The following is a 26,846-nucleotide window of genomic DNA, read 5'->3' on the forward strand; positions in this document are numbered from 1 at the left end:
TTGACCGTCACTCCAACACACAAGATGGCTGCCCCAATGTGGTCAAAGATGACTGTCCCCATGTGGACACAAGATGGCCAGCAGGGGAGGGCAGTAGAGAGGGACCAGGTCTGCAAGGGAGGGCAGTTAGGGGTGACCAGGCTGGCAGGGGAGCCGTTAGATATCAATCAGGCTGGCAGGGGAGTGGTTAGGGGGTAATCAGGGTGGCAGGCAAAAGTGGTTAGGGGCAATCAGGCAGGCAGGCGAGCAGTGGGAGCCAGCAGTCCTGGATTGTGAAAGGGATAGCCTATAGCCCGTTTAGGGCAGTTGGAAATCCCTCGAGGGGTCCCAGATTGGACAGGGTGCAGGCTGGGCTGAGCGACACACAACCCTCATGCACTAATTTCATGCACTGGGCCTCTAGTTTTTATTAATGAGCCAAATTAAGACCAATTTATTTTCCGAATTAGGTCTAGTTACAATTTGTTCTGATTGTTTGAACACAACAAGAATAACAGTTGATCATATCGGTATTTTCCAAAAATCTAGATAAATGCTTTACCGGAATCTCATTTGAAAGTTTACTCCCAGGGTAAAGAAGCCAAGGTACACAGTTGTCATCAGGCTTTGCCTGTGATTCCTACAGAATTGGGGTGCATTCCTCAAGTTGAGGTCCCCACAGCTGTCTTGAGGTTTCTTTCATGCCATCTCTCAGGAAAGCATCCTTTGTTCCTTACCTGGAAAGACCACCATTAACCACGTGGCCAAGCAAGATACCCGGCTATTTATCCAAGGGGCTTATGTGCTTCAAAGTCAGTCTTCATTCCTTACAGCTTTCTGATGACATCCAGAGTCCTGGCATGTCTCTTTCAGACATGACATTCCAGTAACGTTTTGGTTAATGAAACAACATTTGGACACTGATTTATGTCCTGTTATGAAGAAACCAGATTCTTATTGGATTTATGCAAACAAATACATTGCCATGAGCACAATAATGACCCAATCAGTAATTATTTTTAGTTCATTTAGTCCTATGATTAAATTCTGTTTCTGCTTATTTTTCTTGCTAGTATTACTATAAATCTACATACACTATAGAGTTCTATTAATTTTCATCCAATTTAAGGGGATGAGCTGAAAGTTTATTCTCAGAGATATGTAGCTTAAAATAAATCAGAGTCCTTTTTGTGGATGTTACAGAAAATATAACATTTTTCCAATTGCATCATAACAAAACAGTGACCGTCTCTAAATGACAAAAAATTTAAAATGATACGGTTATCGATTTGATTATAATGCAAATGACATAGAATCTTGTCCTTTCTGTCAAACACAATATTCCAGAATATTATAACTAATAACTCTTTGTTATAAATGAAAGCATATTAGAATCTATTTAATATGCATATATAAATAGAATATAATTGTTATTTTCTTATTTGACGGAGCTTCTCTTATAACTTAAGCATAAAATTTTCCTTCATAAGGAGAGAAAGCAATCCCTTGAGGCATTTCAGGGCCCATTGGAATAACCTAAAGCCAATTGTAGGTGAAGGAAAATTTCTTAAAATTCAAACCCTGGGAAGGTAGATAAATACATTAGACTAAAAGATTATACATTATTATTGTTAAACAGAATTAAGTAATCACTTCATTTAAAGTAATCAAGTTCCTGATTAACGTAACATAACTGTTTTAGTAATATATATAAAACCTTTACTTCCTAGGCAAATACAGGAAAAACTTTTTTTTTTCTTCCATTCAGAAATAGGCTTATTTTTCCAATGGAAAATATCCTAATGTTCTTAAGAAACATAACAGAGGTAATAAATTTCTTAGCTGAGAAACAATCCCCTCGAACTTGGAAATCCCCAATGGGCTCCAATAACTTACTGTGCAGTTACTTTCATTTTCATACTCTTCGATTTTGATGTTTGCTTTGCATCTCCTTGTGTTCTTGGGTCCTCACATGGGGAACCACCTGTGGAGGCTGACCAGCAGATCCTGAGCAAAGGCTGAATGATTACTCTGGCATGTTTCTGTGAAAGAGAGGGCTAAGGGACTGCCTGGATATAGGAACCAAACAGCCTAGTTCATCTGCCTCTTTAGGCTTTTATGTAACAACACCTTGAATTAAAATTAACTATGAGATACTATCAGTAGGGTAAGCATCCTTGAGAACACACATGTGTCTGCAATGTCCTTTAAGCAAGGACATGTAAAGACTAAACATAAAATTCTGGTAAACACCCAGGGGCTTGCACATAAACAGACTTGCTTCCCCACAAAACAAGTGTCAGATATAAAGGCTGGATTGCAACCCAGTGTTGGGCCTCGGATTGCCAGTGAGGAAAAGGGCCTGGTTGTAGGCTAGATCACTCGACGGGGTGTGCACATGGCTGCTGCTTGAGGGTGCACTCTCACATAGATGTTTCTCTCCCACTCTCTAATTCTTTCTCTAAAAATCAGTACAATATGCTTGAAAAATAAATTGATTGTGCATTTTTGCATGATACTAGCAGTATGTGAGGGTTTTACATTGTCTACATCCTAGAGAATATTTTATTTGGTCAATCATTCTTTGTTTAAACTTTTTTTTTTTTTTTTTTTTTTTTTTTGCTAACTTTGTCACTCTTCCTCCCTTGCTTTTTTTATTGTATTTTTTTTTCTAGGAAATTAAGGTGAATTCTATCACAGATACGCATTTGCTGTCTTTATCTTTGTTAAAACATCTGATCCTCCAGACTGGTCCAGATGAAACAGGAAGGTGATATATTAGACACTTCTAAAACAAATAAATGGTGTAAGACCATGTTTTGTTGTTCCTCAGAGTTTATCTCATCACGCTCTTGCATTTTTTGTTCTGGCTCCCATACATACTTTACATGACATTTATTGTATTTTCTGGGATATATTTTTCCAAGAATATGACATGTATCTGGAAAATACATTTACATAATAAATTTTATTTATTCATTTTTAATCCTCAACCTCAGTGATTTTTCCATTGCTTTTTACAGAGTGAAAGGGAGGTGGAGAGACACACACACACAGAGAGAAACATCTGTGTGTGATAGACAAATGATTTGGTGGCCTCCCACACATGCTGAATGATTATAATGATACGGTTAGCCGAAACCGGTTTGGCTCAGTGGTGGAGCGTCGGCCTGTGGACTGAGGGGTCCCAGATTCGATTCCGGTCAAGGGCATGTACCTTGGTTGCGGGCATGTCCCCAGTGGGGGGTGTGCAGGAGGCAGCTGATCGATGTTTCTCTCTCATCGATGTTTCTCTCTATCCCTCTCCTTTCCTCTCTGTAAAAAAATCAATAAAATATATTTAAAAAAAAATAAATAAAAATAAAATATATTTTAAAAAAATGATACGATTATTGATTTGATTATAATGCAAATGACGTGGAATGTTGTCCCGGCTGGATATTGAGCTCCCAAGGAGGTACAGGCCCTTGACCAGAATGAAAGCCTTGACCCCTCAGTCCACAGGCCAAGGCTCCATTCTTTGAGCCAAACTATTTGTTGTATAGATGCCTATCATGCTGGCACCATTCAAGGTTTGGAAAGTGGGCATATGCACCTGAGATAAAGATTTTGGACCCTAGGGTCTCACAACCTTGCTTGGAAGTAATTATTTCAACTCTTAATGCAGTTCCAGTGTCTGCATGCGGAATGAACATTATTTATGGAAGAGAATATTGCTAGAGCAAACTATAGAAAGGCCTAATGGAGTTATACAATGAGCAGTGCTTAGATAGCTAGAAGACAAAAGCCTCTATGAAGCTGACTACAGGTAGGTCAATAGGTGGTAAATTAAAGACACTGATTCCCAAGAGGTGAGATAATTACCTTTAGATATGGCTATGCTGAAACATTGGCTACCATGAAATTCTTTTTCCTACAAATGTGAGGCCTCCTCATTCATGAAACTTGAGGAAAAATAGTGAGCTGAGAAAATATAATACGGTGTGAGCAGAAAAATGTAGAACTGTGGAAGGAAAGCCACAGCATGATGTTTCATGGCTTTAACCATCATTTACTAAGGATCCCATCTACTTCTGAGGCTGAACTGGCCCGTGTTACACAGCAGTGCATAAAGACACGTGTTCCCAACAAGGCTTGTTCAAAGGCTTTAAGGAAGGAGGAGCAAATCATTGAAAAAGAAAATATTCTCTGTGATAGCGAATCATTGGGTGACGGGGCTGTGGAGATATGAAATGAGCAGCACTCTGGAATGATGAGCATTGGACGTAAGAATGTTAAAGCCCACATTGAAAGGAGGTGAGAAGGAGATTTGATTTTATCATGAAGATGTTTTCTGGACAAGTGAGCACTGTACAGGGTTTCCAAGTCAGAAGTTTTGTTGTTGTTCTTTTTGTTCGTTTTTATTAATCCTCGCCTGAGGATATTTTTTCTATTGACTATTAAATTTTTTAATGTATTATTTGTTTTTTATTAATTTCATAGAGGAAGTGAGAGATATTCACTTCAATGATGAGAGAGAATCATGCATGGGCTGTGTCCTGCACTCCCCCTCCTGGGAATGCAGCCATGTGCCCTTGTTACAAATCCAACCCAGGATCCTTCAGTCCCCAGGCAGATGCTCTATCCACTGAGGAAAACCAGGTAGGGCCCCCTGTCAGAATTTTGCTGAGAATGTCAGACCACTTCTGTGATCATTCTGCCAGTTTCAGTGTCCTGGAGGTTAGTTTCATTTAGAAAATATTTCCAGCCCTAGCCCGTTTTAGATTTTTTCCAACTCCTCTTCTACAGTATTTAGTTTTAATACTTTATGACATATTGCAACTGTGTATATACTTCACGGTGTTTTTTTGCTCTGAATTTTAAAAAGTAGATTTTTATTGATTTCAGAGAGGAAGGGAGAGAGTGATAGAAACATCAATGACGAGACAGAATCATTGGTCAGCGGCCTCCTGCATACTCCCCACTGGAGATCAAACCCACACCTCAGGCTTCTCTACCCAAAAGGAAATCAAACCCTGATCTCCTATTTCATAGGTTGATGCTCGTACAGTAAGCCACACCAGGCCGACTTGGTCCTAAATTTTAAGTAGTATAATGTTCTTACAGAACTATGAATTTTATTTATTTATTTAAAAAAATATATATTTTATTGATTTTTTACAGAGAAGAAGGGAGAGGGATAGAGAGAAACATCCATGAGAGAGAAACATTGATCAGCTGCCTCCTGCACACCCCCTACTGGGGATGTGCATGCAACCAAGGTACATGCCCTTGACTGGAATCAAACCTGGGATCTTTCAGTCTGCAGGCCGATGCTCTATTCACTGAGCAAACCGGTTAGGGTCAGAATTATGAATTTTAAAGATTCACTGCACATATGCATACCCATCATTATTTATTATTGATAATATTTCATGTGGTGTTAAAGTTTTGGAGCTATATATATGTAGGTCATCTTTCAGTATGAATATGTATTTCATTTACTGTAATTATAAATTGTGAATATTTGTGCAATCTTATCTCATTGAGAATGCCTGAAACATCAACTCTGCTGACATCTTTAATATGTCCGTAAGGGACGAATTATCTTTCACTATGATAATTACAGTGGCATCTTCACATTAACAAAAACACCAGTTACTTTGCCAGAATTCAAGTCTCCCACTGTTTCAAAAGTGAACTTAACTTTATTGATGTTCAAAAATTAAACAACAGCATTCGATTTAAAGTTTATATTATACATATTAGCTCTAAATTTCAAATATATGCCCCACATCCTACCTCTATATTATGACGAGCTGCATTGGTCTCACAGATAATGTGTTTTCATAAAAAGGACTCCAGTCCCTTTACCAGGAAAATAACAACTCTTTTTTTAGCCATTTTCAAGATGTCTCTTTCTCAAGGAAGGTCATTTCCCAGTATCCCTACCAGCAGATGTCGCTGTTGTCCTTGGAGTGATATTGAAAAACCTTCCATCACCATCTTGGACTCTGGACGCCACATTACCCAGAAGGCCTTGTGAGGAATACCGCCAGCTTAGCCAATGAAAGGCCAGAAAAGTCCTTTCTCTTGCGTCACCCGCGGTCAGGGGAGGGACTTCCGGTGCACTCTTGGCGGCTATTGGTCTTCACCCAGAATCTACTCCAGTACCGGGTGGGAGGCTCCAGGCGGCGGCGGCAGTGGCAGATCCTCGGAGGGAGAAGGCCCGAGTCCATTCCGGCTCAGCTCGCACGTGGGAGTGAAATTCGCTGAGGCCCCGAGTTACCCACGTCCGTGACGGAACAGAGACCCTTTCCCCCCCTCCACCGCCCCTGCTTCTTCCCGGCCTCTCCGGCCTCTCCGGCCTGGATCCGCGCACAGCGTCCAATGGCAACGGCCTCGCTCAGGTGCTCAGCTGAGGTGAGTTCGCGTCCCCCTCCCCGCCACACCTGCCTCACCGCCTCCTTCCACTCCACCCAGCAGCCTGGGGTCAGGGCGCCTGTCACGTCCTGCAGCTCAGGTCCCGGTCAAGGACCCTGAGGAAGGAGGAGGGGACAGAGGACTGTTGTGAGTTCCGAGGACACAGGAAGTGCAGGGCAGAGTGGACAGGGGTGACATGTATCTGAAATTCCCTGCAGATGTGGGTGGTGAGTATTGAATCCAAGGTCAGAGACGGGCAGGGAGGATTTCAGAGCCGCCTGCCCTCCTCTGCCCAGGCTGTGGGGTCCACCAGGAATCGGGTTGTGCTAGATCCTTCTGAAACCTCACAAGCACTCTCTGGATGCCATATGCCAAGGTCATGGGTGAGTCCAGAGAGGTCCTGTGCTGTGGAGCAGGAAGGTGGCAGAGCTGAGGCAGTGAACCTGGGGTCTGAAGTTGTGATGTGGTTAGACATTACCCAGTGTGTGCACATCTGGAGGAAGTGTGAGGTGATGGTTCTGGAAACCTTGTATTGGGACTTTAAAAATACATATGTATATTTTTTTATTGTATTCAGAGAGGAAGGGAGAGGGGGAGAGCGAAGAGAGAGGGAGATCGGGAGATCGGGAGAGGGAGAGGGAGAGGGAGGGAGGGAGGGAGGGGGAGAGAGAGAGAGAGAGAGAGAGAGAGAGAAAGAAAAGGGAAGGGGAAAGGGAAGGGGAGGGAAGAAACTTCATTTATGAGAGAGAATCATCCATAGGCTCCCTCTGGAAGCCCGTACTGGGTATGGAGTCTGCAACCCGGGCATGTGTCCTTGATTAGAATCCAACCCGGGATCCTTCAGTCCACAGCCCAAAACTCTGTCCACTGAGACAAACCTGCCAGGGCTGGTATGAGGACTCTAGGATGAAGCATAAACCCTTGGAGGCATGATCTGGGAAACTGCAATGGTATTGCTTGGCAGGAAGGCTGGGGCCCTGCAGGCATGGCCCAGAGCTTAGATGGAGTTTCTCTGCTGTCCCTCTTCCCAACACATGTGTTGTGCTGAGGGCAATAACAGTGACCAATGGGACTGTGGTAAGAGAGCAGCCAGCACAGGCATTAGGGCCTGGTGTCCACACTAAACTGGGGAGCCCTGGAGGTTGTTGAGGGTGAGGAAGATGTGTAAGGAGTAGGATTGCTAGTTCTCAAAATTTCAGCTATGGTTTCAATTTTCTCCATTCTGACAGGTTGGCGTGACCTTTGAGGACATTGCCCTGTACTTCTCCAGGGAGGAATGGGGCCTCCTTTATGAGGGTCAGAGACAGCTGTACCTGAATGTGATGCTGGAGAACTTTGAACTTCTGTCCTCCCTGGGTAAGACCCTCACTCTGGCTGGTTCCTGGGACTTGGCTTTACATTTCCTATGCCCCCTCACCTCCAGGGGTGCTCTGTTCTCACCTGTGGACTGTACACGTTGCTGGATTCATCCAGTTTTTTGGGTTTTTGCTGTGGTTGGCAGGGTGGGTTTGATTGCACTGCTCCCTTCTATACATTTAATCACAACACCTGCCATACTGAACTGGTAGGGAGGGTCTGTGGGTGGTTGTGTGGCAGGGAGACTAATGGATTCCAGTTGAGTAGTGAGTAAAAGCATATCCTGTATTCCTGTTGGTCATTTGTACATATTTTTTTTAGTAGTGTCTACATCCTTAGTCCTATTTTATTTGTAAATATCTTTAAATTGATTTCAGAGAAGAAGAACTTCCTTTAACTTTTGTGTTTCTTGGGAAATACTTATTTCTGAAGATCAGGTTTTCTGGATAAAGTGTTGATGGTTTTGTTTTCATGCAGTGTTTTGAATACATCCTCTTGTTTTCTCCCAGTATACAAGGTTTCTTCAGAGGAATCTACTGATACCCTTTCTCTGTTTTTTCCCTGTGTGAGAGGAGTTCCCGTTTTCCTTGTGTTTTCACAATTCTCTTTGCGTTCTGATTTTTTACCCTTGATTTTTAATGTGTCTTAATGAAGTCCAATTTGCATTGAATCTGTACAGGGACCTGTGAGAGTGCATGCACTTGATTTTTCAGATCTGTTTTTGCAGATTATGGAAGTCAGTTTCAGCTTATATTTGAAAAATAAATTGTCTACCCTCTTCTTACCTTCTCACCTTGGGCTCGCTCTCTCTCTCTCTCTCTCTCTCTCTCTCTCTCTCCTTCAACGACCAAAACTCTTAGGGTTACCTGGGATTCCCATAATGCAAATATAGGTTAACTTGATGGTTTTACTTAATTGAACTTGCTGTATTCTTTTTATTGTGTGTGTGTACTTTTTTATTCTTTATTGACTAAGATATTACATAGTTTTCTATGTACACAGCTCTTACCTCCTTAGTTATTTTTATTCCTAGGTATGCTAATTTTTTTTGTTGCACTGGTCAATGGGGATGTTTTGTTTTTTGTTTTTTTTTAAATATATTTTATTGCTTTTTACAGAGAGGAAGGGAGAGGGATAGAGAGTTAGAAACATCGATGAGAGAGAAACATCGATCAGCTGCCTCTTGCACACCCCCTACTGGGTCTGTGCCCACAACCAAGGTACATGCCCTTGACTGGAATCGAACCTGGGACCTTTCAGTCCGCAGGCCGACGCTCTATCCACTGAGCCAAACCGGTCAGGGCCAATGGGGATGTTTTTGTGTGTTTCTCTTTCTTTAAGTTCATTATTGGTGTATAAAAAAGCCATGGATGTCTTGGTGTTAATTTTGTATCCTGCTACATTGCTGAATTCATTAAATCTAGTAGTTTTTTGATGGAGTCTTTCAGGTGTTCTATGTACAATATCATGTCATCTGCGAATAATGACAGTTTTTACTTCTTTTTCAATTTGGATGCCTTTCATTTCTTCTTCTTTTCTGATCGCTATGGCTAGCACTTCTAATACTATGTCAAACAGGAGCGGTGAAAGTGGGCATTCCTGTCTTGTTCCTATTAGGGGAAATGCGTTTAGTTTTTGCCCACTGAGTATAATGTTGGCTGTAGGTTTGTCATATAAGGCTTTATTTATGTTGAATTATGATCCCTGTACTCCCACTTTGCTGAGAGTTTTTATCAAGAAAGGGCGTTGGATTTTGTCAAATGCTCTTTCTGCATTAGTTGATATGATCATATGATTTTTGTCTTTTAATTTGTTTATGTGATGTATCATGTTTATTGATTTGTTGATATTGTACCATCCTTGCATCCCCAGAATAAATCTCACTTGGTCATGGTGTTTGACCTTTCTAATGTAATGCTGCATCAGATTTGCTAGAATTTTGTTGAGGATGTTAGCATCTATGGGGACCACTGTGACTACAGTGGGAGAACTGCTGTGCAGGAGACACCCCTCTGGAGCAGGACTTGCTTCAATGGGGCTTTGGTGCTCAGTGAGTCTGCCCCTTGAGTGTGTTGCTTATGGATGTGAAGAGTTGTAAATTGTTATGGTATGACACTGACCACTGGGTATACTGGCTCTTGGTTCTCCAGGGAGGTGTAAAGTCAGCCACTGCCTGGGGCCACCCAGCAGGATCTAGAGAGAGATCTGCATAATCTCCTCTTTGTATTGGGTTTGGAAGTGCTCTGACAAGGCCCAGCTGTGAAGCAAGGAGGGCTAGTGCTGGTGCCAGGTCTTGGGCTTTTATTGATAGTTTTGGAACTTCCTGACCCAACTGCAACTTGTTTGACAGATTTTAGACTGAGCAAGGACAGGCCATTCATATACAAAAGCTGCAGCACACAGCTTGGGTGGCTTGTAAATTGGGTGGGGTGAGATCTCAGGAAATCACCCGGGCGGAGCAAACAGAAATGGCTGCCAGTCAGCCCTGCGACCCAGAATGTCCCAGCACAGGTGTAATGACTGCTGTGAACACCTCCATCTGGTAGAAAGCCCCCCTCAAGTTCCTGCCCCAATGCCAGTCCAATTTCTCTTCATAATTGTCTGGGTCCCTCTTCCGAGACTCGCCCAGCAGTGTAGCTCAGAGGAAGCAGGAGCTTGTAAATTCAGTTTTGGTGCTGGCATTGTAAGAGGAGCAGCTGGGTCTCCTGCAGCCTCTGTGTCACTGAGCCCCAATATGAACTGGTTTTTACAGCCCTTAGTTCTTACTGCCAGTAGGTTCTTCTTCCCAGCTCTGGGACCCTGGGCTGGGCATCTTCTATGGGATTGGGACCCCTTTCTCCTCCAGGTGATCTCTGTAGAGATGACCTCCCTCCCAATTAAAAAAGTGGCCCACATGGGAACAGGACCAGCACCTTCTGTGCTTTCGCACCTCCTACCAGTCTCAGTGTGCTTCTTCTTTACTTCTCTAGTCTTAAGACTTGCATTCACCCAGCTTTCCAGCGGTTCTGGCTGATGATTGTTCTGTATTTTGGTTGTAATTTTGATGTGGTTGTGGGAGGCAGCGAGTGTAGGCCTTTCGTACACCGCCATCTTGGATCTCCTCTCCCGTAACTTTGCTGAATTTCATCCCTTATTCTTCTTTTATCTTCACCCAAAGAGTGAGAATATTTTTTCTATTGATTTTTTTCTTAGGGGGAGAGAGAGAGAGAGAGAGAGAGAGAGAGAGACAGAGAGAGAGAGAGAGAGGAGAAACAACAATTGATTGCCTCCCACATGTGCCCCCACTAAGAGGGGGGATCAGACCTGAAATCCAGGTACCTGCCCTTTATTGGGAATCGAACCTGTGACCTTCCAGTGTACAGGCAGGCACTCTCAGCACTGAACAACTCTGGCTATTTATTTATACTTTAAATTATTTATATATTTTTAAAATATATTTTTAATGATTTCAGAGAAGAAGAGAAGGAGAGAGAGAAGGAAACATGAATAATGAGGGAGAGTCATTCATCAGCTGCATCCTGCATGCCCCCCACTGGATTGTGGACCCGCAATCTGTGCATGTGCCCTGACAAGGAATGGGATTGTAATGTCCTAGGTTATGGGCCGATTGCCAATCACTGACCTGTACTGGGCAGCCTTTATTTATTGATTTTAGAGACAGGAAGGGAGACGGAGAAAGAGAGGGAAACATTGATGTGCTGTTCTACCCAACTATGCATTCATTAGTTGTCCCCTACATATGCCCTGATGGGGGATCGAACCCACAACCTTGGTGCATCGGGACCACACACTCAACAAGTGAGCTACCTGGCCAGGGCTCTGAATTTGTTCATGTATTTCAGAAGCTCAGATAGGATCTTGACAAATTTCTCTATGAGGGTCATGTCATGTCCTAACATCAACATCTCTTATGATGCTTTGTGGTTCATAATGTGTGGTATATTGTCTTAACTTTCATTTCTTTTTCATTTCTTTGAGGCTTGTTTTTTGTTTGTTTGTTTTTTGCTTTAGTCTAGCTCAAGGTTTGCCAATTTTTGTATTTTTTAGAAAATACCTATCAGGCATCCTTTTATTTTATCTTATCTCCCTTTTATTGATGCTTGTTCATATATTTTTCATTCCTTTGCAACCTTTGGGTTTACGTTCTTGTTTTGTTTCTAGCTTCCTGAGATGGCAGGTTAGGTTTTTTTTTTTTTTTTTTTTTTTTTTTTTTTAAAATATATTTTATTGATTTTTTTACAGAGAGGAAGGGAGAGGGATAGAGAGCTAGAAACATCGATGAGAGAGAAACATCGACCAGCTGCCTCCTGCACACCCCCCACTGGGGATGTGCCCGCAACCAAGGTACATGCCCTTAACCGGAATCGAACCCGGGACCCTTCAGTCCGCAAGCCGACGCTCTATCCACTGAGCCAAACCGGTTTCGGCTGCAGGTTAGGTTTTTTGAGATCTGTTTTCATAATGTAGGCATTTATCCCTATAAAATTTCCTCTTAAAATTCCATTTTCTGAATTTTTACATGAATTTTGGTAAGTTTTCTTTTTATTTACTTTGTCTCTAGACTTCTTTGAGTTCTCTTTTTTGTTTGGCTACCTTGAAATTCTTATTTGTTTCTTTATTATTGGTTTCAGATAAAGAGGAGGAGAGAGGGAGAGAGAGAGAGAAATAGAGGGAAAGAGAGCGAGAAGGAGGGAAACATTAGTGTGAGGGAAAAACATCAATTGGCTGCCTTCTGCACACAACTAACTGGAAATGGTACCTACATACTGATATGTTCCTTGCCTGGGAATTGAATCCCAGACCCTTTGGTACACAGGACGATGCTCCAACCAACTGAGCCATACTGGCCAACCATTCTGTGGTTTTCAAACACAATGATTTCCAGTATTTTTTTAAGAAGCCACTATGGTCAATGATAGCAGAAGCACAGTGGCTGCTGGAGGACCCTTGTTTTTGACTGTAGGTATCCTCAAGTATGTTTGTTCACCCAGTGTTTCCAGTCATCCTTTCTGTACAGTTCTCCTTTACTTGTGTCTGTAATACTGTTTATCTTCATGGTACTCTTATTCCCATTTCCTGTGGGCTGCTTTGTTCTTGGATAGCTGTCTGTTTACACTGGGATGGGGGAGATGCTCATATTTCTGATCCTTCCAATTTGCAGAGGTCACTCATATAGATCTTTTGCCTGTGATCTCATTTGTCCTTTGTTGTTCTACCACAGTGTTGTCCATCTATCTTTTCTGTTTTTCTTTGAAGATTTGCATCATTTATCCCATGCAATGGCTCAAATGGGATTTTTTTAAATTTAATCTTTATTGTTCAGATTATTACAATTGTTCCTCTTTTTTCCCACCATAGCTCCCCTCCACCCCTCCTTCTGCCCTAATCTCCCAGCCACTGTCCTCATCCATAGGTGTACACTTTTTGTCCAATCTCTTCCCACACCTCCCACACCCCTTTCCTCCCGAGAATTGTCAGTCCACTCCCTTTCTATGTCCCTGATTCTATTATATTCACCAGTTTATTCTGTTCATCAGATTTTTTATTCACTTGATTTTTAGATTCACTTGTTGATAAATATATATTTGTTGTTCATAATTGTTATCTTTATCTTTTTCTTCTTCCTCTTCTTAAAGAATACCTTTCAGCATTTCACATAATGCTGGTTTGGTGTTGATGAACTCCTGTAGCTTTTTCTTATCTGTGAAGCTCTTTATCTGACCTTCAATTCTGAATGATAGCTTTGCTGGGTAGAGTAATCTTGGTTGTAGGTTCTTGCTATTCATCACTTTGAATATTTCTTGCCACTCCCGTCTGGCCTGCATAGTTTCTGTTGAGAAATCAGTGAACAGTCCTATGGGTGCTCCCTTGTAGGTAATTAACTGTTTTTCCGTTGTTGCTTTTAATATTCTCTCTTTGTCTTTTGCTCTTGGCATTTTAATTATGATGTGTCTTGGTTTGGTCCTGTTTGGATTCCTTTTGTTTGGGGTTCTGTGCGCTTCCTGGACTTGTATGTGTATTTCTTTCACCAGATGGGGGAAGTTTTCGGTCATTCTTTTTTTTTTTTTTCTTTTTTTTTTTAGGTATTTGTATATATTTTTTTATTATTTTTTAATTTTTTTATTGTTTTAAGTATTACAAATAGTAGTACATATGTCTCCTTTTTTTTTCCCCATTGACCTCCCCCTCGGCCTCCCTTACCCCCTAGTACATGCCTTTACCTGCCCGCCCCCCTCAGTGTCTTGTATACATTGGTTATGCTTATATGCATGCGTACAAGTCCTTGTGTTGATCTCTTACAGCCCTGCCCCCCCCACCTCCCCTGCCTTCCCGCTGTAGTTTGACAGTCTGTTCAATGCTTCTTTGCCTCTGTATCTATTTTTTCCCCATTTCTTTCCTTTAAAAAATCTTGCCTCTGCAGACTAAAAATAAACATATAATAACAAAAAATGTTTGAGTCCTGTTTCAATGTCCAACAGTTCTGAGTCTCCGTTTCAATGTTAAACAGTTCTTATGTGTACATGTCAGCAGTGATATCTGGATGGTGGGCACATGGTGGCAATGCAGGTCCGACCCTCTCTGGTTTGGTCCTAGGCAACCTGCTGCGACACACAGCTGCTGACTGCTAGCGTGGCAAGGCGTCGTCAGCGTCTCCCATCTCTGGACTGTTTCTCCTCTTGTCTTCGTGGTTGGAGCAGACCTGTCAATTCCTCTCTGTTGCAGGAATCCACATGGTCTTGGAGTTGTTTTCAGAAAATATACAAACATATTCTCGACCAAAAGTTAATAAAGGAATCTTTTCTATATAATTGATTTGGGATCCTTTTTATTTTTGCCCAAACGATTTTCCTTTGTCTTATTTAGACATCATGTGTGTTTTTCATGGGTGTCTTGCTTTATCGGGGGGATCTCTGCCCTTCCGGGCTGCAAACTGTCTCACCAGCTGCGGCTCCTTCACCAATTCGGGCTGGATTCCACTCGTTTCAGCTGCTCCCTCTATTTGCTCCGGGACAAGGCTCAGGACAGGTCCGTCTGTTCCGCCACCATTTTGTCTCCCCTCGGTCATTACTTCTTCAAATAGGTTTTCAGTATCTTGTGCTCTCTCTTCTTCTGGCACCCCCATAATTTGGATGTTGGTACACTTGAGGTTGTCCCAGAGGCTCCTTACACTATCTTCAAATTTTTGGATTCTTTTTTCTTTTTGCTTTTCCGGTTGGGTGTTTTTTGCTTCTTTCTATTTCAACTCTTTGACTTGATTCTTGCGGTCCTCTAGCCTGCTGTTAGGTCCCTGTATAATATTTTTTATTTCAGTCAGTGTATGTTTAATTTCTAGTTGGTCCTTTTTCATATCCTCGAGGGTTTTGCTAAATTTATCAGCCTTTTCTAGGAAATTCTTGAAAAACCTTATAACCGTGGTTTTGAACTGTATATCCAGTCATTTGTTTTCCTCCATTTCTTTCATTTGTGATCTGTTTCTTTGTCCCTCATTTTTGCTGCTTCCCTGAGTTTGTAGAGTAGCTTTGTGTGGTAGGTGTCCTCTAGGGCACAGTGGCTCAGCCTCCCCAGTTACCTGAAGTGGACACTTAGTGCAACCCTTTGTGGACTGTGTGCTCAGTCTTGTTGTAGTTAAGTCTTGATTGTTGTTGGTATCACTGGGAGGAATTAACCTCCAGGCCAATTGGCTGTGAGGATCAGCTGTGTCTACGCTGGGAGAACTTCTGTGCTGGAGACACTGTTATCAGACAAGACTTGCAAAATTGCAAAAGCCTGTGTACTGAGCTTGGAAAGTGTGGAGTTTCAGGGCGGAGCAGACAGCCTTGGTTTCCCGTCAGCCCTGCCCTATTAGGCTCCTGGATCTCAGCGTCCCTCGGTAATCGCTGCAAGCACCTCTGAGAGAAAGCCGCCCTCTAGTTTCGCCTGCTGCCAGACAGTCCAGTTTCTCCCCGAATGAGTTGGGGTTCCCAGAAACTTGCACGGAACTGGAGTTCAGTGCAGTCAGGAGCTTCAGTCTCCCTCCCGCTTTAGAAAGCTAGCTGCACACTCGGCCGCCCGTGAACTCAGCAGTCAGTCCTCTCTGCACGCGTGCGCACCTCCGGACTCTTCCTTCCGAAGCTCCTGAGTCTCAGTGAGCTTTCTCTTTTTCTAACAGTCCAGTTTTTCCCCGGATGAGTCTGGTTTCCCAGCGTCTCGCCTGGGACTGGAGTTCATTGCAGTCAGGAGCTGCCTTTTCCCCCCTGATATAGAAAGCCAGCCACGCTCTCAGCCGCCCGTGCACACAGCCACCCGTTCTCTCCACGTGTGAATCTCCGTACCTCAGCCTTTTGCAGCTCCTCTGAGTCTCAGTATGCTTTCCTCTTTTCTTCTAGTTGTAGAATTACCACTCAGCCAGCTTTCCTGTGGTTCTGGATGGTGTCCGCTTTGTCTTTTAGTTGTATTTTTTTATTTTTTATTTTTTTAAATATATTTTATTGATATGTTACAGAGAGGAAGGGAGAAGGATAGAGAGCTAGAAACATCGATGAGAGAGAAACATTGATCAGCTGTTTCCTGCACACCTCCCACTGGGGATGTGCCCGCAACCAAGGTACATGCCCTTGACTGGAATCGAACCCGGGACCCTTCAGTCCGCAGGCCGACGCTCTATCCACTGAGCCAAAGCGGTTTTGGCTTTAGTTGTAGTTTTGATATTGCTTTGCGAGGCAGCAGTTTAGGTGTTTACCTGTGCCGCCATCTTGGTTTCTCTCCTCAAATGGGATTTAAGGGGAAGAATCATTTGTGCATCACAGAAGAAATGTGACTTTATGAATGACACAGTGGACCCACAGGTGGTCTTGCCTTGGTGAAGGGTCGTTGGGGAGGCTTTCATGCCTGGCCTTGGTTACATTCATAACTAGAAACTCGTTTTATTCATCAGTGTTTTCTTTCTTTTTTTTAAAATATATTTTATTGATTTTTTACAGAGCGGAAGGGTGAGAGAGAGAGTCAGAAACATCGATGAGAGAGAAACATTGATCAACTGTCTCCTGCACATCCCCCACTGGGGATGTGCCTGCAACCAAGGCACATGTCCTTGACCGGAATTGAACCTGGGACCCTTCAGTCCGCAGGCTGACGCTCTATCCACTGAGCCAAATGGGTCAGGGCCATCAGTGTTTTCTTACAGTTGCCCAGTCCTTACCCAATTAAGCTTGTTTTTGCTTATTATTGATACTTTGCCAACTACACCGTTTAATAGTGATTATTTATACTCAGATTCCCAGCCCAAGGATAACCTTCACCTCTCTGGACTTTGCACTTTACCTCTTTCACAGGTGTCTCTTTACTGCAAACAAACGTTTGTGCGTGCCTGCACCACCTTGGAGTGCACAAATCTTATTATATTGACATTGGACCTCATGTGCTCTTATACAATTAATTTTTATGGGTATGAGCACCTTCAGATGATTCTACACAGAATCACATGGCCAGCATGTAAGGTCCCCAAAAAGCCTTCGTGCAGGAACAATGAGTAGAGCCTTACTCTCTTCTTTGTATCCCATCCTGTGCTTCTGTCTTTTTGTTGGTGAGATTTTCATCGTTGACTGGCCACATTATATCCTTTAAGAGCAATTTCCTCAGTGTCTACTTCACTCGTCTTGAAAATCTCTCTATGGGATCATGCCTTTTCATTACCGATAAACATTTGTGGTGAAGATATTCTGATTTCATAACGTCAACATGTACTTCACCAGTGTTTCCTTTTGTTCAGGTTGCTGCTGTGGAGCAGAGAATGTTGAGGCCCCGACTGAACAGAGGGTTTCTGTAAGAGTGTCACTGGCTAGGAATCGCAAGTTAGCCTTGACTTCCCAGAGGAGCCACCCATGTGAGAGTTGTGGGCTCGTCTTGAGAAACATTTTCCACATGACTGAGCTGCAGGGAACACAACACGGACAGATACTGTTGAGGTGTGGGGCGTGTGCAAAACGGTTTTACTTCAGTGTGAAAGTTCACCAGCAGCATGTGAGAGAGAAGACTTTCAATACAGGTGTGGACAGGATCTCACTTGTAAACGTCCGTGATTTCAATGTGTCCCAGAATCATTTCACATGCGGGGAGGTTGGGCAGGGTGTTCTTACCGGGTTAGGTCATCTCTACCTAAAGGCTGCTCACACCAGGGACATTCCAAATGCCATTCCAACGTGTGGGGTGATGTTTCAAAGGAGAAAAAATTGTTACAGCAGAAGAGAATGTAAGGAAGACATTAGTTGCACCCACAAGTTTATTCAGGAAAAGGGTTTCCCTGTTGGAAGTCAGTGTTTTGTGAGCTCTGAATGTGGAAAATATTTTACCAAATTTTCTAGTTTTCATTATCAACAGAGAGGTCACACTGGAGAAAGGCCTTATCAGTGCAGTGAATATGGAAAAGTTTTTACCAGTAGTAACAGCCTAGGTAATCACCAAGCTTTGCACACTGGAGAAAGGCCTTGTGAGTGCAGTGAATGTGGAAAAACTTTTACCAGTAGCATTGCCTTCCATTATGAGCAGAAATTTCACACAGGAGAAGGGCCTTATGAGTACAATGAGCGTGGGAAATCTTTTACCAGTAATAGTATTCGTCATTGTCATCAGAGACTTCCTACTGGAGAAAAGCCTTATAAATGTAGTGAATGTGGGAAAGCTTACAACACTAGCAGTCATCGTTATCGTCATCAGAGAGTGCACACTGGAGAAAAGCCTTATCACTGCAGTGAATGTGGAAAATCATTTACAAGTAGCAGTGGTCTCCAATACCATCATAGAGTTCACACTGGACAAAAGCCTTATAAATGCATTGAATGTGGAAAAGCATTTACCGCTAAAACCCAACTTCGTCAACATCAGAGAGTTCATACGGGAGAAAAGCCTTATCAATGCACTGAATGTGGAAAAGCTTTTACCGCTAAGACCCAACTTCGTCAACATCAGAGAGTTCATACCGGAGAAAAGCCTTATCAATGCACTGAATGTGGAAAATCTTTTTCCAGTACCACTGCTCTTTGTCATCATCACAGACTTCATACAGGAAAAAAGCCTTATAAATGCAGTGAATGTGGGAAATCATTCGCAAGTAACAGTGGACTCCAATATCATCAGAGAGTTCATACTGGAGAAAAGCCTTATCAATGCTGTGATTGTGGAAAAGCTTTTACCGCTAAGGCCCAACTTCATCAACATCAGAGAGTTCATACGGGAGAAAAGCCTTATCAATGCAGTGAATGTGGGAAATCTTTTACCCAGAGCTCTGCCCTTTATTATCATCAGAGAATTCATACAGGAGAAAAGCCTTATCAATGCAGTGAATGTGGAAAATCTTTTTCCAGTAGCACTACCCTTTGTTATCATCAGAGACTTCATACAGGAAAAAAGCCTTATAAATGCAGTGAATGTGGGAAATCTTTTACAAGTAGCAGTCGTCTCCAATATCATCAGAGAGTTCACACTGGAGAAAAGCCTTATAAATGTAGTGAATGTGGGAAAGCTTACACCACTAGCACTAATCTTTATCGTCATCAGAGAATTCATACAGGAGAAAAGCCTTATAATTGCAGTGAATGTGGAAAATCTTTTTCCAGTACCACTGTCCTTCGTTATCATCACAGACTTCATACAAGAATAAAAGCCTTATAAATGCAGTGAATGTGGGAAATATTTTACAAGTAGCAGTGGACTCCAATCTCATCAGAGAGTTCACACTGGAGCAAAGCCTTATCAGTGCAGTGAATTTGGAAAAGCTTTTATCGCTAAGACCCCACTTCATCAACATCAGAGAGTTCATACGGGAGAAAAGCCTTATCAATGCAGTGAATGTGGGAAATCTTTTACCCAGAGTACTGCCCTTCATTATCATCATAGAATTCATACAGTAGAATAGCCTTACCAATGCAGTGAATGTGGGAAACCTTTTAAAAGTAGCAGTGGTCTTCAATATCATCAGAGCGTTCACACCGGAGAAAGCCATTATGAGTGCAGTTAATGTGAGGTATCTCTCAGGCATATTTGTAAATTCGCTCTCCCCATAAGAGTCCAAATGTGAGAAATTTCGGTGATGTGTATGAAATGTAGTTTCAAAGTTAGGACTTAACAATTGTACAAGAAAATTTGTGAATCCTCATTTTTCTGAACTGTATCTCATACATTTAATCACCTATATTATGTAAAGTTCCCGTAAGTGTTTTTACTGTTGTGTTTGTGTTTTTATGTTGGAACACTATGTAATTATGTTGCACTTTCTAACATACAGAGATGTCCTGCCAGATCTATGTCACTGCATATTTCTGTTGCTGAAGGTATTTCACCTTAACCACCTATAGGCTACTACAGATGGCATCCATCACCATCCTCATGTGCCCAGGGAAGCTAACTCTATTGTCTGATTTGTTGAAGAAAAATAGAAATACCATAGCCCTTAGTTCTTACTTGTTTCCCTGTCCTGCGTTGCCACATAGGACTGCTTAGTGTTGGCTCCAGTAACCATAATGTTGCAGAGAAACTGCCATTTTTGGCGGACATGGTATCCCAAGATGCTAATGATGAGTTTATTGAGTACCTAAGTCAGTGGTCGGCAAACTGCGGTTCGCGAGCCACATGCGGCTCTTTGGCCCCTTGAGTTTTTAGAAAATTCCAGCTTAGGAGTACCCTAATTAACTTAATAACAATGTACCTACCTATATAGTTTAAGTTTAAAAAATTTGGCTCTCAAATTTCAATCATTGTATTGTTGATATTTGGCTCTGATGACTAATGAGTTTGCTGACCACTGGCCTAAATCATCAATGGGAGAACTGCCAGACTCAGGTTTCTTTCTTTGCAAAATAATGAAGGTTTTTTCCTAAGACTTGTTTAATCTTGAGTGTTCTATTTACTGTGTGGGTTAGTTTATAAAGAAAACTGAGCTCTCCAAGTATGGTGTTGCGAAAAACTTGTATGCGGTCTCACACGTTTTTGCCCTTGTGGGAAGAATATGGTGCAGAAATTAGCTCAGCAGTTTTTGCCAAATTTACAGTGCTTCCCATGATTTTCTAGGAAGCACTGTGGACTCTCTAGTACTCATGTGAAGATAGATGCTTTGAGACACAGAGATCACTCCAAAGAGGGGGTAGCTGTGGCAACCTCAATTATGTCTGGGAGTGTAAAGCACCAAACAGACTGTCAAATTACAGCAGGATGGCAGGGGAGTGTTGGGGAGGGGGGGAAAGAAATCAACCAAAGGACTTGTATGCATGCATATAAGCACAACAAATGGACACAAGACACTGGGGGTGGGGGTGGGATGAGGCCATGCGACAGGGGTTATGGGAAGCTGGGGGAAGGTCAATGGGGGAAAAAAAGGACATATATGTAATCTATATGTAATACTTTAAACAATAATAAAAAATTATGTCTAGGAGCATGAATATTTTTTTCTTGTTTTCAAGGGATGCTAATAGATGTGAAGGGAGCCCTAACCGGTTTGGCTCAGTGGATAGAGCGTCGGCTTGCGGACTGAAGGGTCCCAGGTTCGATTCCGGTCAAGGGCATGTACCTGGGTTGTGGGCACATCCTCAGTAGGGACGTGCAGGAGGCAGCTGATCGATGTCTCTCTCTCATCGATGTTTCTAACTCTCTATCCCTCTCTCTTCCTCTCTGTAAAAAATCAATAAAATATATTTAAAAAAAAAAATAGATGTGAAGGGAATCTCTTGCCCAGGTCTTGCAGAGGGCGATGAGCCCTAATGCCTACAATTTCAAGGGTAATGGTCACTGGTTTGAGGACTAGAGCAGTGAGGGGAAACCCTTTCCCTGTAGAAACACTGACCTAATTGTTGTGTTGGAAGGCAAACAGAGCATGTCAGCAGGGCGGAATCATCTGTAAATGGCTGAGGGCATTTCTCCAAACCTGAAAAGGATGCATAGAATGATTGCTTGCTGCCAGACAGCTGAGGACATTTCAGTCCATATGTTATTGCTTCCTATTGGCCAAACACCTGAACAGCCGAAGGCAATTCCTCCAATCAGACAATGGATTCTGTATACCAAACCCTGGCCTTTGATGTATATCTACTTTGCCTTAGGACAGTTTCTGTTAATAAAAAGCAAGGGGTCCTGAGACAAGAGAGAACTTGGTTTCTTTGGCCAAGCTCCTCTGGCTCCCAAAGGCCTTCCAAAATTATGTTTTGTCTCTGGAATCTTTAATAATTTACACACAGCGCCTTCTCCAGATTCCTGAACACTTCTACATGCTGGATTAATACCACTGGAATTGTTGGACCAGACTGCAGCCCATTAGATGGAATGGTCCTCATCTAACTGTGCATCCAGGAATTATTTTGAGGAAAAGACTACAGGAGCTGTGTGTACACAAGACCTGAGGGACTCCAGGGATGTTTTTCTGCTCTGGAGCAGTCATTGATTATAATGAGGATGTTTTGTGGCTCCTGTAGCTCCTCAGATGTTCCGATCAGAGCCATTGGTGTGCTGGCAGCAAAACAAAGCTGGAGAAAAGGCTGTCTTTAGTCCAGGGATGTAGCTTTTGTGGGTTTGGTTGAAAGTTCTTCATTGTTTGTTAACATATTCTATCAGAGATGAGACTGTCACCCAGAGTTCATAAGTAGGGGGATTGAATATAGAGTTGCCAAACCTGTTCTTCCAAAATAGGTGTACATTACATTTGTTTTATCTTGAACCAGTGTTAACAGCTGTAATGAGTAAATTACATGACTTAAGTATAGTGTTTCATAAATCTTGACAAGTGCATGAAACTGAAACCATCATTACAGTCATAATGCTGACCATATCTGTCTGTGTAATTGCTTCATGACCTCTTTTAACCCGTCCCTGTTCTTCACAGCTTTCCTAGTTTCCATGGATTTACATTCCATTTTCATAGAGAACTTGATTTTTCTAAGTATTTTTCCTCTTTAATTTATGGTTCATAAATATTTGGAGATTTATTGTAGTTACATTAGTACCTCATCTTTTTTTCTGATATTCTTTTTAAAAAATATATATTTTGCCCGTGCTGGTTTGGCTTACTGGATGGAGCATTGGCATGTGGACTCAGGGGTCCCAGGTTCGATTCCAGTCAAGGTCATGTACCTTGCTTATGGCCACATCCCCAGTGGGGGGTGTGCAGGAGGCAACTCTTCGATGTTTCTCTCTCATCGATGTTATTGAATTTACAGAGAGGACGGGAGAGGGGTAGAAACATCGATCAGCTGCCTCCTGCAGACCCCCTTCTGGGATTTGCCCGCAACCAAGGTACATGTACTTGACCAGAATTGAACCTGAGACCCTTCAGTCCGCAGACCGTTTCTGTATCCACTGAGCCAACCACTTAGAGCTCTGATAGATATTCTTATCATTGATATATCACTGTCAATATGTCCATATTAATAAATATTTGGTTATTTCTAACAAAGCTGGTACAAACATTTCTGTATCATTCCTTGTATGTATATAAGTGGTATTTACCTTTGTCAAAAATTCAGTGCATAGTCTGGGTTTTTGAGTAGATGAATGTTTCAATTTACCGAGATTAGCAAATTGTGATCTAAATGGAATATACCACCAGGGCCGGTGTGGCTCAGTGCTTGGGCATCATCTCGTGTAGCACAGGTTGTGGATTTGATTGCTGGTGGGGATATGTGCCTGGCTTGTGGGCTAGATCCACAGAAGTGGGTGTGCAGGAGGCGGCTGGCCGATATGGCACTCTTCCAGCAATGTTTCCCTCTCCCTTCTGTCTCTAAAAGTTAATAAACTATTCTTTAAAAATAAAAAAATAAACGTTAAATGATTGTACTGTTTTACATTTTTTCAGCAGTGTGTTAGGGATTCACAATCTCCACATCCTAGAGAATAATTTGTTTGGTCAATCATCATTTATTTAAACTTTTTTTTTAATAACTTTGTCATGCTACTTCACTGTTTGATTGTATTTTTTCTGGGAATTTATGGTGAGCCTTTTCTAAAAAGTGTATTTGCTGAGTCTGTATCTTTGTTAAAACATCTTATCATGGCCTAACTGGTTTGGCTCAGTGGATAGAGCGTCGGCCTGCGGACTTAAGGGTCCCAGGTTCGATTCAGGTCAAGGGCATGTGCCTTTGGTTGAGGGCACATCCCTAGTAGGGGGTGCACGAGGCAGCTGATTGATGTTTCTCTCTCATCAATGCTTCTGACTTCCCTCTCCCTTCCTCTCTGTAAAAATCAATAAAACATATTTTTAAAAAATCTTATCATAGGTCCTGCCTAATGTGCTATGAGTTCTGGCAATTTTCTGTAACAGTAGGACAGTGGAACAACAAAGATGGATGTTGGAAATTCTCTCATTTTGTGCCTTTTTTACTTTAGGACATAAACGTTTTTTGTATTGGTATAATACGTTTTAATATGTTTACTTTTTAAAAATATTTTAATTTCCCTAGCTGGTTTGGCTCAGTGAATAGAACCTCATCCTTCGGACTGAAAGGTCCCGGGTGAGCTTCGAGTCAAGGGCACATGCTAAGGTTGCAGGCTCAATCCCCAGTGTGGGGCCTGCAGGAGGCAGCCAATCAATCATTCTCTCTCATCATTGATGTTTCTATCTCTCTCTCCCTCTCCCTTCTTTTCTGAAATCAATAAAAATATATTTTAAAAAATATTTTAATAAGTTAATAAAAATATTTAATTGATTTTAAAGATATTTTTATTGATTTCATAGGGCAAGGGAGGTGGGGAGGAAGAGAGAGAAACATTAATGATGACCACCCTGGGAAGGGGCTCAGTTGTCTTATGAACCAGGAGGTCACAGTTCCATTGCCTCTCAGGGCACATGCGTTGGCCCCAGCTGGATCCACAGGGGAGGCTTGTAGGAGGCAGCTTATCAGTGATTCTCTCTCATCACTGATATTTCTATCTCTCTGTCCCTTTCCCTTCCTCTGTGAAATCAATAAAAAATTAAAGAAAATTTGAGTCCCATATCTTAAAAAAGAAAAAAAGAAACATCAATGATGAGAAGGAATCATTGATCAGATGCTTCCTCCACACCCTACTGTGGATGGAGCCTGCAATCCAGGCATGTGCTCTGTCTGGGAATCTAACTAAGGACCTCCTTGTGGGTGGGTCAGTGCTCAACCACTGACCCATACCAGTTGGGTGACTCATTAATGCTATGTCCTGTGCAATGAACATTTTTAATTTTAACCTGCACTACTACCGTTCTCCATTGCTTCCAGAACACCACTCATCTGATCCTGCACTGAGCCCTTGGTTTGTAGTCTTCTGCATTTTCCTTGTCTCCTGTCATGGGGGTTCTTGGGTTGGAACAGTTCTCTCAGGAAGGCCAGAGGGCATGTGGGTGGGCAGGGTGTTTTAGAGTCCCAAAGCCAATGCAGCAGGAAATAGAAGGGCAGTGATCAGACTCCCTATGCCCTAGATCAGGCATCCTACATTTGAATTTCAGATTTTCTGTTATCACTGGGACTTACATTGGAATAACCCCTTCTGCTGGTCTAAGTCAGTTTCCTCATGTGAAAAACAAGTATGAGGAATGTCCCCAGGCCAGAGCTGTTGGAGAAGGTCAAGTGGTAAGGTGTCCACTTGCAGTAAGGCAGCTGTGCCTGCAGCCTGCCTTGGCTCCAGCAACTCCAGCCACTCCCTGCAGAGATGTTCCCAGACAGGCACTTCTCTCTCCCCCAATGCCCGCAAGCACCTTTGTCTGTGGGTTCATTTTAGTGAGAAATGGGACCTTCAGGAAGACACTGACTCTGCTACAGGGAGGCAGGTGCTGTGGGCACTCAGGTCTCATTGTGGTGCGCCCCATATCAAACTGCTGAAAAAGTTCAGTGTCAGAGAAATGAAGTCAGCTCCCCAAGTTTACACCACAGACAAGTGTGAGATTCAAGGGGCTGGATTTTAACCATTTTTTCCAGCGTCAGACACAGTCTCTACCACTGATGAGCAGCCCTCACTGGAGCAGGTACAGGATGAGGACCAGGGTGGCTCAGCTGCAGCTCCTGTTTCCATGGTTGCAGTTAGGCGTTTCCTCCCATTCCCTTTACATCTCAGAGCCCTTACCCTTGGCCTCCCCGTGTCAGGGGAACGCCATCATTTCTCAGCTGCAGTGGTTTCTCCAGGGGAACCTTCTTTCAGAGTGAGCTGCTGTTTGTCTGCCTCCCCTTTGATCCCAGCACAGAGTTTGACCCTCAGGAGATGTCTGTAAATTGGGCTGGGGTTCTGCACCTGTGGCCACATATTAGGTGTCTGTGACCCCATTCACAGTGATGAATTTCTTGCCTCAGTTTGACCCTTCAAATGGTGATGCTATGTGGCACTGACATTCTCCCTGCAGGAGTGGATACAATTGGACATAAATTCTGGGACCTAATATTCAGAAGTGATGCTGGAGTCCTACATGATCCTGGTCTCATTGGACGGGTGCTCACCTCTTATTCATGCATAGAACCCATTGCCCATGTGAATATGTCCTCTATATCCCTATTGGAAGAATAAGACAATGGATCTCACCCTGTTTTCCCTGCAGCCCGGATCATTTTCTGGATTCACATCCTCCCTCCCACTCTCCTGTGTCTGCACTCGGGAGTTCGGTTGGAACAGAATCCTTATGAATACAGGCCCTCCCCGCAGTGCACAGCACATGCTTCCTGTGCTTTACCTGACAATCTACCCTAACTCACTGTCCACACACATTTTCTGATGTAGGTGAAGGTGGTTTCTGAGATGAAGGTTTTGGCCATTTGGGTCAGTTACTCCGTTTTTCTGAGTCGTTTCCATGTGTATGGACAATACATGTTAATAACTTTTTGGTTTTCCCCCATTAATCTATATTTTATCTATTAGTAGGCCAACCATAGGACCTAGAAAAGAAGAAGGAAATGTTATTTTGCTTCTACAATGTAATTTCCCTCATTTTTACCCATTTAACTCCAAAGAATAACGGAATCCTGTTAGGGTTTGTGCCGTGATGCGGGCTGTGGAAGAATTCACACCTAAAAGAAGAGATGCAGAGAGGAAGTTTATTTTACTTTCCAAGAGAGGAAAGGGCCAAGTGTTGCTAGTCAATACAGGGCAGGGAAGAAAGGGTGGCTTCTGCTTTCCTGCAGTGCCTGTTGCTAAGG

The 26,846-nt window shown here is 42.7% G+C and overlaps 1 protein-coding gene across 1 annotated transcript; it reads left to right on the forward strand.

The window, feature by feature from the left end:
- Positions 1–6,111: 6,111 nt before the first annotated feature.
- Positions 6,112–19,383, forward strand: LOC308235338 (uncharacterized protein; the record flags this gene model as incomplete). The annotated part of the gene is made up of 3 exons (XM_080644090.1): positions 6,112–6,381; positions 7,611–7,737; positions 17,486–19,383. The coding sequence occupies exons 1-3, from the start codon at positions 6,349–6,351 to the stop codon at positions 19,381–19,383; spliced, it is 2,058 nt and encodes a 685-aa protein (XP_080500216.1). The 5' UTR covers positions 6,112–6,348.
- Positions 19,384–26,846: the final 7,463 nt, after the last annotated feature.

This window comes from Plecotus auritus (assembly GCF_963455305.1).
Source record: "Plecotus auritus genome assembly, chromosome: 10".
In the NCBI taxonomy this organism is placed as follows: Eukaryota; Metazoa; Chordata; class Mammalia; order Chiroptera; family Vespertilionidae; genus Plecotus; species Plecotus auritus.